The sequence below is a fragment of the Artibeus jamaicensis genome, unplaced genomic scaffold (assembly GCF_021234435.1).
Source record: "Artibeus jamaicensis isolate MK-2021 breed Jamaican fruit bat unplaced genomic scaffold, CSHL_Jam_final scaffold_537, whole genome shotgun sequence".
Classification (NCBI taxonomy): Eukaryota; Metazoa; Chordata; class Mammalia; order Chiroptera; family Phyllostomidae; genus Artibeus; species Artibeus jamaicensis.
Window position 1 is genome coordinate 24,959,896 of NW_026522047.1, and position 15,328 is coordinate 24,975,223.

At 38.3% G+C, this 15,328-nt stretch overlaps 1 protein-coding gene across 5 annotated transcripts in view; it reads left to right on the forward strand.

Moving 5' to 3' along the window:
- MARCHF1 (membrane associated ring-CH-type finger 1) overlaps positions 1-15,328 on the forward strand; it is a 402,183-nt gene that overhangs the window by 357,695 nt on the left and 29,160 nt on the right. For all 5 annotated transcript variants that reach the window (XM_053658330.1, XM_053658331.1, XM_053658329.1 and 2 more), the window contains one exon: positions 2,687-2,867. In XM_053658330.1, the coding sequence (XP_053514305.1) occupies positions 2,687-2,867 (181 nt within the window). The remainder of the gene's footprint in view (positions 1-2,686; positions 2,868-15,328) is intronic.

Genomic DNA, 15,328 nt, shown 5'->3' on the forward strand with positions numbered 1-15,328 from the left:
GCCTTGGCAGCTGTGCAGCATTTGATACAATCAGGTTTTCATTTTGACAATGTTAAAGTTAAATTTATTGCGGTGACATTGGTTAATAAAATTTTATGGTGTTCAAGTATAGTGTACAATGCTATGATACATCACCTGTGTATAGTACTGTGCACCCCATGCCACAGTCAAATCTCCCGTCACCATATGTTTGATTCCCTTTGCTGTTTGCTACCCTCCCAAGCCCCCGTCCCTCTGGTAACCACCACGCTTTTGTCTGTGTCTGTGAGTTTTTGTTTGCTTGGTTTTCTTGTTTGTTCATTGATTGATTTTAGTTTTTATTCCACATCTGAGTGAAACCACATGGTTTCAACTTTTTCTGAGTTATTTCATTTACCATGATATTGTCAAGGTCCATCCCTGTTTTCACCAATGGCAGTATTTCATCTTTTTTATGGCTGGATAGTATTCCATTGACACAGTCATATTTAGTGGTGAATTATCTGATGGCATGAACTGCAAGGTTTTGTTTTTCAAATGAGAAATTGTGCCCCCAGGGTTTCAATGACAGGCTGGACGGACTTTCATTCTTTGTGTGTGCTTCTCTATGTAACCTTTACTTCAGCTTTTGTTCTTTGCAGAAGTTGAGGTGATTTCTTGGTAAACTTTGTTTTTATTATTGCTGATAATGTTCGTGCATTATCTTTAACCCATAAACACCACGTTTAAAACAGGTGAGCCGGCGCTTTCTGTAATGGGATGGATAGTAAATGTGTTGGTGTCTGCTGCCACACGGCCTCTGCAGCAACTCTCAGATCTGTGGGTACAGCATGAACATAGCCCTGAACAACACATAAACAATGGGTGTGGCTGTGTTCCTATAAAACTTTATTTACAAAAACATGCAGCAGGAAAAACCGGGCCATAGTTTGCTGACCCCTGATCTGAAGGAGCATCTCTGTGTGGAGGTAGAGAGATAAAAGTTTCAAAACTTAAAGAATATCAACCTGTCATACTGCATAATTCATTGTTCCACAGGCTCCAAAAACAAGTATTACAACAAAATGAAGGGCTGTAAAAACCGAGGTTTGCTTTCACTGGTGGCTCTTAAGATAAGTCATAGTTTGTCGACTGAGTTCCTTTCCTCAGACACCCCCTGCTGAGCAGCCCTGCGCGGCCAACACCCTATTGGCAACAGGTGTGATATAATGTATGCAAGGTCCTGATCTCCAGGACCTACACCTTTGGAAACAGTAAATAGGTGGGGCTTTCATATTTTAAAAAAAATAGTCTCTCAGATAACTTTTAGTTTGTCTCCACCATGTTAGCCTTTTGTATGTGCTGCTAAACGAACACCGTTGCTTCCTAACTCCGTCCCGGGGAAGGCAGGCCCCACTCGCACCCCCAGGACTTTAGAAGTCAGTGTTTCTTTCTGCTTCCTTTATTTTACTTAAGGAAAAGAGATTCAAAATACTACTGTACTGTGTCATACTTCTTTATTTCGAGGTTAGGGAAGGGTTGGGTTTCAATTCCTGTATCTTGCTGCAATAACAATCTGAGCAGCCTTTGCATTTCCCCTGGGGGGGCCACTGGGATGGATAAATGTACTTTTAAAGTTTGCTTTTTAAAACCCGTGCTTCTGGAGGGTACAGTGCACAGACCTCAAAGGAAAGAGCAGTGGTCGCAATTTAAACATTCTTTCAGTGCACCACTGAGGAGGCCCAGCTAAAAAAAAAATGTGACTATACGGATATTTTTTAATGTTCCATTCTTATTTCTAACAGATTTCAAACACTATTTCTAATTAAATTTATTATCAACTTTAACAGCTGGTTAAAGCATAAGAATTATAGAAGTACTAGGATTTGAATTCACAGCCTTGAGGTAAGAAAAGCTTATCTCATCCAATGAGGAAAACAAATTAGTTTTTAAAATTTGGAGATGAGAATAATAATTTCGTAGGCTGTGAATCTAGGACACTAAAATTAATGGTAATTCAGTAAACTAATTAAGCTCTGAATTCCTTGGAAGATGTAGTAATGAACACTTTAAAACAATAGGATTTATTATACTTAAACTTTATGTAGCCACTAATTTTTGTGGCTTCTAAACAATGATAATATTTGGCAGTTTAGGCCATTCATTGTGGCCAAATTTATGCGCATATTCCTAGGAAAATCTCTGTAATATTTCCAAGCTGAGACTTTCTGTGTCCACTTTATTCTTTGGTAATGTGTTAAATTTTTCAGAATTCTTCTACATTGGTAGGACGCTCTATGTACTAAATTATACACCATGTCCTGTAAAACTGGCATCAAAATAAAAGAATGAAGTCATGAGATGATAACATTCCTTAGAATACTTAGAAGTCATAGCTTTAATGTATGAAAGCAGGCTTATGCCATCGACACTGACCTATTAAATAGATTAAGCTGAGGACATATGTCAGAAACTGTACTTCGGTGTAAGAATGTACCAGTGTCTAAAACCCTATAATATGACATAAGAGTCCAGCAATGACAATGTAAGTGAAACAAAATTAACATCAATCATAGATTCAGTTCTAGCATTAAGTTCAAAGAAACATCCTTGCATTATAAAGCTTAGGGTACAGTTCCTAACGCAGCGTGGGATGAGAGAAGGAGATGTCCGCTGATGAAAAGTGTTCTCTGGGAGATCTCATCCTCGCTGCTGTGTCCTTCCCCAGGATCTGCCACTGCGAAGGAGACGAAGAGAGTCCCCTCATCACACCCTGCCGCTGCACCGGCACGCTGCGCTTTGTCCACCAGTCCTGCCTCCACCAGTGGATCAAGAGCTCAGACACGCGCTGCTGTGAGCTCTGCAAGTACGACTTCATCATGGAGACCAAGCTCAAACCCCTCCGGAAGGTACAGTATCTGCAGGCATCGGTTTGGAAGAGAGAACTTGCAAAGCAGGCTTGTTTTAAAAATCCATTTCTTTTTCCAATAAGATTTTGCTAATATGCTAATATTTGTCAAGAGTACATGTCTTATATTGGGCTCAACATGTAAAATGCAGCCAAATGTTTGCAGATAATTCTTCCTTCTCTGTTTTATATTCTAGAGCCTCTGATTTTTATATCACTCTTCAATATCAAGTATATGCGTGTGAACATATATATGTGTGTGTGTGCATGTAAAATATTCTTGTAATTCAATGTAATTGAATTGATGGGAACTGTGAGAACATTGTACTTACTGAGGTCAATTCCCAAGAAGGTTAGATAATAGATTACCATAAATAACATGAACTCATCTAATTTCTTGAAAGGCAGGCATTAGGTAATATTAGAGAATGATTTCTTCTATAACGTGTGAGCTCTTTTCTGTTTGCCTTTATTTGGAAATTTGGTTTGAAGGCTCATGTATAGTTTGAGTAGATAGAAGAAGTGTTATGTTCCATAATGTACATTGAGCTCTAAGACAGAGAGAATTAAGTGCATTTTATCTACAAATTTATTCTTCAAATTCCTCATCTATGTTCTATTTTTCTAAAAAACAAAGATAAGAATATGAGTAAAAGATAAACTTAGCATCTCACTCAAAGCTGGCAGAGAAAAACTTGTAAAGGATACAAAGAAAATGAACTTTATATAATCCGTGTTTGATAGCTGGGCTCCTGGACTTTTGCATGTAACGTATTCATCTTGTTATCCGACCGTAGCCTTGCATGTACGGATGCCTCAATTTCCAGATGACGGCATGGAGACTGCAGTTTAAATAATGACTCTGCCCAGAGCCACTTTCTCATTTAAATTAAATGCGAAGAGAAAGTATATAAAAAGAACATTGCTTGGAAATAAACATGATGGGTTCTGGGATGAGCAGAGATTTAAAGCAAACAGTATTCCAGTAGGCATCTGATTGGTGACTAGCCATCACAATTCTCCATCAAAAATTTGTAAATTATGGAGAGAGAGAATAGCATTCCCTGCTTGTGCAGTAGCCTTGATTTAAAATTTTTGCCAGTTGTTTAGAGATGTTGAAACTGATGCACAAAGTGTCTTTGAGATACACATTGTCTGTTTTTGACATACAGAGTGACCCGAGTGCCAAAAGGTGACATTCTGTTCCTCGGGTCCCAGAGCAATCAAATGCCAAAAATAGAAATGGACCCTCATTCCTTGCCCTTTACCTTTCCCACTGAACAGATGCCGTGTTTTCTGGAGCAGCTAAATGACACATCAGGCCCCATGATCCTCTTCTACATGTCTCTTCTAACTCCTCGGGGCACTAAAGGTTATTTCATAGCATCTATATATTTCTCCATAGCTTTTTCCTTAACTTACATCTATATAAGATGTTCACTTCAACTTTGTCAAAAATAGTATTTCCATTTGAAAACCACAATCTAGAATAATAAAATATTCATATGTTCTCTCCTTCATACTATCTCCCCTCCCCCTTTTGGTATAGCAAGCAGTATATGATGCTGTATGTAACTTGCGAAGTCTTCTTACTATACCTTCAGCTTTCATAGAATCATCCCTTATCATATAATTTTCATTCTCTATAACTGATAAATCTACCAGAAAATTATTTTCCCCTCAACCAACCTGTTTGTAAACCAGAGAAATGCAGTGAATACATCTAGCCTTTTAAATAAATGTGAATATTCATTCTATACTAAGAAGATAATAAATATGTTCTTAGTAATGCATATGTGTGGCAACCCAGTGGGCACCTACTATCTGTTGATTAATGAAATACCCTAGTTTTTTAATACTTCCTTTGATTTGTCATAAATATTAATGAAGGACAGCATGTTGACATCCTTCATTTTTAATAGCATTCATATATCTACAGAGGATGTGAGAATCTCACCCAGAGGTTGCTTCCTGACATCCCATGGATGTAGTTTAAATTTGAAGTAGTTTTAACTTTGCATTTTAAATTTGAACTTAAAATTGGCATTAGTTACCAACGTTTAAACAAGTGATTATTTCAGGTAAAGCTCCACAGATCTATAGTTAAAAATCACAGGATTTGGTACTGGAACCACCTTTCCACAAGACAACAACCATGGGGAGCTAGATGATGGCCAGTCCTTCCAGAAAGCTCTGTGCCTTTAAGTTCTCCACCTGTCTCAGTCCTTTCTCTCTTTCGAATCCTAAGGCCTTGTGCCATCTCCGCTCCTCTGAGGTCCACGCTGTGGCTCTAGTGAAGGTAGCTCAACTTCTGGTCTAATACGTGAGTCCTAGACATGAGAAACACGCATTCTGTCCCTGCCTCTAGGATTTATGGGCTTCAAAAACCTAGAAAAAGTATTCCAAACTTCCACTTCCTCCTTTAAATCAGTGGGGTTCTGGGATAATACTTAAACAGCAGCATGCAAAATGACTTTTCAGCTTCTGAGGTGGTACAAACTATACTGAGATGAGGCATTTTAAATCTTTTCTAGATAGTTTGTTTTGATGGCACTGAGATTCATCCACAGTTTTCTTTTGGTAGCTTTTAAGTGGTCATTAAGAATGACAGACACAAAATTGGGTTAGAATATATTCGAAGTGCACTCAATTAATTGCTCTCAACTCAGTAATTCCATTACAGCTTATAACATTCTAAAGACCAACCACATGAAACAGTTAATTTAGCTAATGATTCTGAGTCTCTACCATGAGCCAATGGAAGCAGGATATTCTGTTTAGGTGGAATAGCTTCTTAAATTAGAAAGGTGCAAATCTTCATGGTCCAATGAACCTTAGGGCTTAATAGTTAGTCTCTAAAGATACCAGTTAAACCTTACTTCATTAATTGCTGATATCACTACACCAAAACCTATAGTTAGTAAATTCCTCAAGGTGTCCTAATATTTTCAGAAGAAAATCTTTAAAGTCTAAATAAAATCAAGAGCTTATGTGAGAAAGAGCAATTTTCATCATCTTTAAGTCAGTAGCTCAGTTACTTTTATAACATTCGAAAAAAGTCCTGTTAATTTTTGGAGTCACCCAGTTAAGAAATAATTCTCAAGGCCAGGAAAAGTTTTTTTAAAAAGCCAAAAATACAGAGAGCAGAGTGATGCCTCGGTGGGATTTGGAAATGGCACAGTGTCGGGGAGGAAGCATGAACTCATCTCCTGTTCTGAAGTTGAAGAACTGCAGGGGTTCAGATCTGAATCACTCCTGAGAGGGAGCAACCAGCTGCTGGATATGTAGCTAAGCTTGAAGATAGCAAATGCTACTGACAACTTTATGTCCTTGACTAAACTATTTCTTTATATAGTTTTCCATATATAAACTATTGAACCAATATTCAACTCTATGCATCCATTTATTCCATGTCTCATTTCTACAAATAAAATGAGGCAATTACCTTTGCTTAAGTAACAATTAGGTTGAACCATATGCACTTGTCATCCTTGCAGATCAAAAGCAGTTGAATATTTAAAAATTCGTAATATATAAATTCTATGTGAACACATTATGCTATATAAAAAGAAATAATTGTTTTGCTATTTTACATTTCCACCATAATGACTTAGGATGCTGAAGTTGCAATATCTATTTTAAAAAATTAAAGAAATGTATTTGAGAAATACTATGTTAATTCCTTCCTTTTCTTAATTTCATGTAGCATCCCATATTTTAAAACAGCCAAGAGCCTATGTAAGTTTCTGTAGTGAATCGAATACTCAAAGGTGATTATTGATTCCCTGCTGAACTGGAGGTCTTGCAATTCATAGCATGAAAAGGGGACAGAGAAGGGAATGTGGTTAGAGTCTATTGAATTATGTTGCCTAATCATATTAAAAATGTAAAATGGATCATTTGCTTACCATTATGGGGGATTTGCATTTTCGCTAATTCAACCACCACATACTGAATTTCTACTATATGCCAGATATTAAGAATAGATCAGTTAATTAAGTTAATCTTCATTACAATCCCATTCTTTATGTAGGCAAACATGAATCCCATTTTGCAGATAAGGAAACGGATAGTATCAGACTTACTTAGTATCATACACTGCAGAGCTCTCTGATTATAAAATTTATGCCCTTGGCGTTGTGACTCACTGCCTTAAGTTGCCCAAATCCTCCCCCTTCAAGCATCAAAGCATTAGCTTTTATTTAAACCACTTCTAATGTAAATCTTTTAAAACAATTTTATAAAGTAAAACTCTTTCTAAAAACCTTCCTTCTTAAACTTGCATGTTTTACCCAATGTATTTTCCTAATCGAGTTACATCATTATACAAACATCAGTTGTCTTTCTGGCTAAAAAACATTAACAGCTGTAGTAGCTTGAAAAACATATAAGGCTGTTTATCCTCATTTGGCTCCCACCCTTCTGCTGTGTTTTGAAAGCCCCTCTATCTGCTTTTTGTTGTTTATCCTTTTTCCCTACTCTCAGAGCATCCAGTTGTCTTTTTTAGTTCCTCCAATAGCCATTATTCAACTTCTTACATAGCTACTGTTTTTCTAATTCAAACAACAAAAAAAAGACCAGAGTTATAGAATTGGGTCTAGAAAAAGCTGAAGTCAGTTCTAGATGAACTTCTGCAAGATTCTATTTTGATCATTGGGAGGAGTTTCAGGGGTGTAAACATTCTGGCATCATTCTTGGAGTCTTGGAGTTCTCTTTGGCATCCTTCTTAATTTTCAATTTCACTCAAACTGTCTGGGATTCCATGATTAAAAAAACCAAAAATCTTCAGAGAAGATTTCCATTGCCCCCAGGCTGTTTCCCTGTAATGATAGTCCAGTTTGGGGGAGTCAGTTTGCTGTCCAGTTTCTTCACAAATATATAAGCCTGGAGGCCAAGGACATCTCTGTCCCACTATGAGGCCAGACAAAGCTTTCTTACACTTTTTGCAAAAAAAAAAAGTCCTCATAATTTGCAGTGCATGCTTGTTCTCTCATCTTTTTGCTATGTTTCTGTTCCATTACTAATAGACCACCCTAAGTGCGGTCTAGGTGATTTAGAATAATCATGGGAAATAATTTTGTTTTCAAACTCTCACTCCCCAGATGAGCCAGGTAAGTTTCCCACAAGTAATTTCCCCACTGCCCAGTGGCAATGTCTGCAGACAAACACTTCCCTTTACCTTCTCACGCCTTCATTCAAGGAGAAGCCCAAGGGGCTACTTAGTTGATTGCTGTGGGAAGGAAGGACGAATAAACTACAAAATAGCAAAAAGATTATCATTACAGGAAAGGTATTTCAAGTCAATTAAAGCATGATCTTTTCCACTAAAATGTATGTTGGGTTTTTTTACCCAACATACATTTAGCACCTTGATTTATTGCCTTGTTTTACCACCTTGACACATTCATGTTTTCAGAACAACTGATATTTTTATTAAAATAATATTTTAGTATGAGTAGATAACACTGCTAACATATGTCATATGTCAAATAATTATAATTATGAGATGGAAAATATAGTGGCTCATACCTTTTTCTAGTATACACTTACATTTCTTACAGGACCTCGTCCCTTTGTCTTTTGAATACTAGTATGTCAATTAGTCTTTAAAATGAAATAAAAATGTAGTCACCTGGGATCAGTATTTTAGATAGTTTGTGCAAAATAGAAATATTCTTCTCTGAGCAGCAGAAGAGCTTATTCATTTATGAAGCTTCTATCCATAAGCACAGTACAACCTCTGGGCAGATTTGAGCCCACATCAGCAGCAAAGTGTGTTCTGAATGTTTTTTCCAAGGAAGTTGCAGTGATGTCCATTTCACTCAACTCACTGTTCCATCTACTATTTGCCAGTTGTGCTCAGTAGTGAACCACACAGGCAAAAGCACTACTCTCAGTGAGCAGGTAGTCCACTGTAGAAAGATGACACAGGATGAATTACTCACAGTGTTTTGTAATAAAGTTGAAAGGCATGGTAGTCAATCAAGAATTGATTGGTGGTGGTGTGGGAATCAAGAATTTTCTGTAACTCCAGAGGAAATCATAAATGTAATTCAAAGAGAGAATGCCACCATATATTTGTTTTTTACTTATGAGACTACCCATATTAAAAGATTTTTTCTGGAATAACTGTGGACACATAGCAAGGTGACTATTTTTTCTCTTTGGTTTTTCATGTTTCACATAACCTGAGCTAATCAAGAAGGTATTTCTTAGCAGTTGGACAGCCAGGACATTGGGGAAAGAGAATTGAGAATATAGGGCAGAATTTGATACAGGATGTCTCAAAGTATGTCTTGAAATTTCTGAATCATCATTGTTTCTCTTTGACATTTGTTAGTAGCTCCAATTGTACACTACTTTAGTTCTGCTTCTCTGTTTGAAAATTATCACTTGAAGGACATAACCTGACTTGCATGGCAAGAATATACTTTGTGTCACTAGTCCAGATATGAAAACAAACACTTAACTTACATTAGATTTACCATTAAAGTCTTGGACAGGATACAGCTCCACCATGGGTGGAAATCCATTTTTGTCTTGGCAAAGAGAGGGGACACAAAATAGAACTTCTTTTATATATTCTTTCATATATTGTATATTTCGATATTGAAACACACAGTGTGGTTGAGATGATGGGATCAATATTACAGTGGCCCGTATGGGAGGCATAAAAGCATCAGAGTAGAATGTGCAGGAGCATATGCACACCCACGTGTGAGCAGACACACACACACACACAGTTACAAATAAAGATTTCGCTAAAGCATTGTCTTATGATTGAGTTATTTTAATGGGAAGAAGGTTGTATTTGTTTCTCATTTAAATTTTTCGAGATGGTACAATGATTGAGTTTTAAATTACTTTTATATTTAAATTTTCCTCCAGTTAATGATTTTTTTCTTTCTCAGCTGTTTTTTTAAAATTTATTATCATAATTTCTCAAATCTTGGCATAAAGTATAAGAACAAATTTTCCTAAATATTTGGCTTAATTTAATAAACCATAAGACACTGAAAATCAGTATGGCTTTTTTAAAGCAAATATTTTAGAGAAATTACATTTATTTTCTATTGGATGGACAAGTAAGAGAGAAATAGAGATGATGTTGATAAGATCTATCTGGAAAGATGGTGCCTAGCCCCATTGTACATCCACCAATATGCCTGGGTGATACAATCAATATTATAAAGAGAAAGATGACTGAGAGTTTTCATTTCACTTGAGAACTAATCTCCCACAAGCCTAGTTCCTTCCAATTTTCCACTTTTCCCTAAATGGTACTATCAAGTCCCATATGGATGTACCACCTCACAGCCTCATCATACCAATGCTATTGTCTCGTATATGAATGATTTACCCCACATTAGGTTCATTTACCCACTCAGCCATAGGTACAGCACAACCTGCCCCTGTGAAATGTACAGCATGGAATATAATAAAATATGGGGGAAGTGGGACAGGAGGCAGAGAAGTTGGGAAATCCACACCCAGTTTTTTTCCTCATCCTCTCTGGTAGAGAAATGAATGATGGGCAGAGAGAGAGGCAAGCTATGTTACTCTAATGGAGGTCTCTCCACATGAAAACACAAAGCAAAGGAAATAAAGAGGCTGAGAGGACAACAGAGATTCAGTTGTAGGAACCTCCTTCAAGAAGACTCCATACCTCCATCCCTAACCACAGATCAAACAATAAAGGAAAGCGTACTGGGCTAGGAGTCAGATAGTCAGAACTTAATTCTGTTTCTGAAGTTTAATCCTTCTGAGTCTGCCTTAGTTTAAGTAAATTTCAAGTTAAAAATCTGGGATTTTATGAGAATCACACTGAGGAATCTATGAGGGGGGAGAGGGGGAAGGGAGGAAGGAAGGAAGGAAGGGAGGGAGGGAGGGAGGGAGGGAGGGAGGGAGGGAAGGAAGGGAAGGAAGGGAAGGAAGGGAAAGACAAACCTCACATTCCAGTGAATTTTTTAATGTTCTTAGTATAAGGGAAAACAGGTGTAGTGAGAATACTTCATGTTGACAGTAGCTTAGATTATGCAGGACAGGGTGCTGAGCAATGAAGGAGTTCACAGTTCGGGTCCTAAAGAAATTACATGTGTGCTTTCTTAATTTTCCTTAACACCCTTTAAAGCAAATCATGATGAGAAATATGAAGGACACTCTCTCCGTATTTAAAAAAGAGAAAACTTTAAAAGGCATAACTGAAGAAAGACGGAGAAGGAACAAGGAGAGACGAAAGGGAGAAGGAAGAAAAAGGAGTGTGTTTGAGGGTGGTTGAGTTGAGTGTGTTAAGGAACCATCCTGAAAAGTGACTGAAAGCTAGATGTAAGTGTCCCAGACCACAGTTTGGGGTTTTTTCCCCCTTTATAAATTGTAAGCAGGTGGTTAAAGGCTTAAGTAAACCAGATCTGAGTGCTTCTTGAAAGCACACATGGAAGCCATCCGTCCCTGAGAAAAGAGGTAGGCTAGGCTGGAAGCCATTTTCTCCTTGGCACAGTAAAGGCAACCAGTGTAGTTAAAGGTTTTAGCCAATGGGTTGGTTGAATATAAGAAAGCTATTCTACTGAAAGCTCAGGTTTCTATAAATGTAGAGCTAGTTTAATACCAGAGTTGATATTTTGATGATGTATTTTTATTAATGAGCAGAACTAACAAACTTTGGAGCTATGTGTTTTCTGCATTTGAGAAATGGCATATCTCCTAAGAGACTGTTAATCTCCGGCTGGACTCTATTCATAAATAAGACCGCACCAAAGCAAGCTGTGTCTGAACAGCCACACTGGAAGGGGTTCGTTGATGCCCAGTTATGATTCACTACTAGATGGAGGTAGGGAGGAACTCTGCACATGATTAATATAATTCCAACTATTAAATTATAATTGAAGGAAAGCTGGTGAGATTTTTTAGGTAAAAAAAATACTCAGTTTCACAATTGCCTCTCTGTTCCACTGGGGGAACAATTTAATTTTAAAAAATTAAGATGGAAAAGTTGTTGAATGAGTGTCAGAAGCAAGAGATAGGATTCCCAAATACAGTCCTCCAAACTGGCTGACAAAAATTACCAGCAATGTCTGTTGAGACCTGCTGAGTCTCACTGATAATTTACTGGATATCACAAGCCACATAGGTGAGATAAATGAATGAAGCAGTCTGGTCTATGATGAATGACAATGCGGTGCTGGGGGCAAGACGAGGAGTGGCGGAGACTATGGCATTCTGGCACGGGCGCGCCTACTCTAAACGGACTAGTAGCACCTGAGTCATCTGAGCCCCTGGCATGAAGAAATGTTAGGCAGCTGGTGTTTCTGTTTGGCATTCACTGTGAAATTCTTTACCCCATGATGACCAACAAACATGTCTGGAGCCTCTGGTCTTCTTGGGCCATTGCTCCCTGTGTCATCCATAGGCCAGTTAGTACAACCGTATGCTTTACCTAGGGACATGATCCCAGCAAGCCGGCTAAGCATGTCTTTCTCCAGGTACCTTGGCTGAAGCCCCTCAGTATGACTTCTGACTCAGCCGCGCAGCTAAGGAAGGCCTGTAAACCAATGAGCTGTCAACAGCAGCAGAAACAAAACGATGGACATCAATGCCAGAAGCACCACCTACTACATTTAAAAGTGATTTCTTCTAGAGAATGGTAAAAAAGAGTGCAGAAGGGTCTAGAAGGGTGCAGGAAACTGTCATAAAATGAAATTCTATGTAGTCTTTAAATGAACAACTCTTGGAAGTTTATGGAAGTAAACCTCAAAAATGAATCAAGTTTTGATTATTCCGTAGTCCTGAGGTAGGGCATGAGATTCCACATCCCTAACCTCTCCCCAGGGACGCCAATGCAGACATGCTCTCTGTAGCTTCGACTCATGTAAGGAGAAAGGACCTCCTCATGCACATCTCTCAGTCAGTCTGATGATATCAAAAAGAGGCCTCCGTTAGGTACTCGATAGTCTCACGTCTCTCCCAGACTTTCTAAATCCTATGACACATAGTCTCAGAACTTTCATCTGGGAACATCCTCTAGCTAAAATTTAAAAGGAAACTAGTGGGAAAACTGGTGAAATCCTAATAAAGCCAGCAGTTTAGTTAATATGAATGTGCTTTGTTTGTACTAATGCAAGATGTTAATGTGAGGGGAACGTGAGTGAGGGGTATACACAACCTTTGAAACTTTTTTATAAACTTAAAACTATTCCAAAAGTAAAAGTTCATTTTAAATGTTAAATAAAAGAGTAAATAACAAGAGAGATAAATGCTGAAATATTTTTATCAGACTAGTAAGAAAAGTAAAAAAAAGGGGACCCAGAGTCCTCCTTGTTCTCCGTTCAACTTCGAACACTGGTAGCCCCAGAAACTGAAAAATATTTGGCTTCTACAAAAAAATATTGTAAACCACTGAATCTAACATTTTATTTTATAAAAAGAAAAAATACACCCAAGACCCCAGTATTATTAAACATCTTACTCAAAATTAGACATTTGAGCAAAGTGAGATCCAGAATATAAGTTTCTTCTGTTATATTTATCACCAGCTGTAGATTTTGTTTAAGTACTCCTGCTTCCTTCTCTAAAATGGAAGGTTTTTTTTTAATGTCACCACAAGATGGACTCATAGTTCACCTACTTAGATCCCAAGAGAGACTGACCACCTATGTGGTCACACAAAGCAGACCAAAGGACAGATGGCCCACGTACCATGAGATAGAAAATCGTTGGACAAAGATGAGTTCTGCCTTCTTGGATAAAATCCCTGTTTCCCTGTGGTCCTGTAAGAGCGTTTGCATGGCAGGTGTGATGGTCAGCTTGTTGACTGCTCTGGCTGAAGGGCTTAGCTAAGAGCACAAACGATGGCTTCCAGCTCGGAATCTCTATATTCTTATCTTGACTGAGAAGTCCTGATGTGTGGGACTGAATCAGAAACTGTTCGTCATAACAACCTTGGCATGCTTCCCAGAGAATATGCCTATTTTTCTACCTGCTGTACAGTCAGGGAGTCATTGTTGATGCCATGCCTGTTCATTTGTCTCTTCTAAAGATACTTCTAACAGGCAGTGCCTCCATTGACTCACTTTAAATTATTCATATAGGCTCAGAGTGAAGGTTTTTGCCTTGAATGGACACAAAGCCTTGTGAATAACACTGGCTTTTAATATAGGGAATGAGTCCATCTGTTATACTATTACCCAGGAGAAAGAAAATAAATGTCACTTTGAACAAAAACATCGTTTGTTCTTGCACTCAATGGCACACTTCGAGAGGTTACTTTGACCCTGAACGTGTAGCAGCTGTCACTGTTTACCCATTTATATTTTTTATTGTTGTTCAGTTACAGCTGTCCCAGTTTTTCCTCCGTTGCTCTCCCCTGCCCCACCCACCCCCTCCTTTACAGTCAGTCCCCACCCTGTTGTCCATGTCCATGGGTCCTTTATACATGTTCCTTGACTAGACCCTTCCCCTTGCTTCCCCCATGATTCCCCTTCCCCCTCCCCTCTAGTCACTGTCAGTTTGTTCTTTATTTCCATATCTCTGGTTCTATGTTGCTCATTTGTTTGTTTTGTTCATTAGGTTCCACTTACAGGTGGGATCATATGGTATTTGTCTTTCACCTACTGGCTTATTTTACTTAGCATAATGTTTTCCAGCTCCATCCATGCCAACAAGAAGGGTAGGAGATCCTTCTTTCTTTCTGCTGTGTAGTATTCCAGTGTGTAAATGTACCACAGTTTTTTGATCCATTTGTTTACTGATGGATATTCAGGTTACTTCCAGCCCTTGGCTATTGTAAATTGTGCTGCTATGAGCATTAATTAGGGTGCATAGGTTCTTTTGGATTGGTGTTTTAGGGTTCTTAGGGTATAATCCCAGCAGTGGATTTGCCGAATCAGAAGGCAGTCCCATTTTTAGTTTTCTGAGGAAATTCCATACTGTCTTCTACAGTGGTTGCATCAGTCTGTATTCCCACCAACAGTGCACCAGGGTTCCCTTCTCTCCACAACCTCTCCAACACTTGTTGTTTGTTGCTTTGTTAATGATGGCCATTCTGACTGGTATGAAGTGGTATCTCATTGTGTTTACCCATTTATACCATCTTAACTCATCCAAGCTTGGGCTAATGCTTCTTTTTAAAATTTTTTATTTAATTATTGTTCAATACAGTTTTCTGTCTTTTACACCCATCCCAGCCCACCCCCCCAGTGCTCCCCACCTTCCTCCCATTTCCACCCCCCTGTTTTTGTCCATGTGTCTTTTATACTAGTTCCTGTGAATCCTTCCCCTTTTTCCCCTGAAATTCCCTCCCCTCGCCCCTCTGGTCCCTGTCAGCCTGTTCTCAATTTCAGTGTCTTTGGTTATATTTTGCTTGCTTGTTTGTTTTGTTGTTTAGGTTCCTGTTAAAGGTGAGGTCATATGGTATTTGTCTTTCAACAACTGGCTTATTTCACTCAGCATAATGCTTTCCAGTTCCAT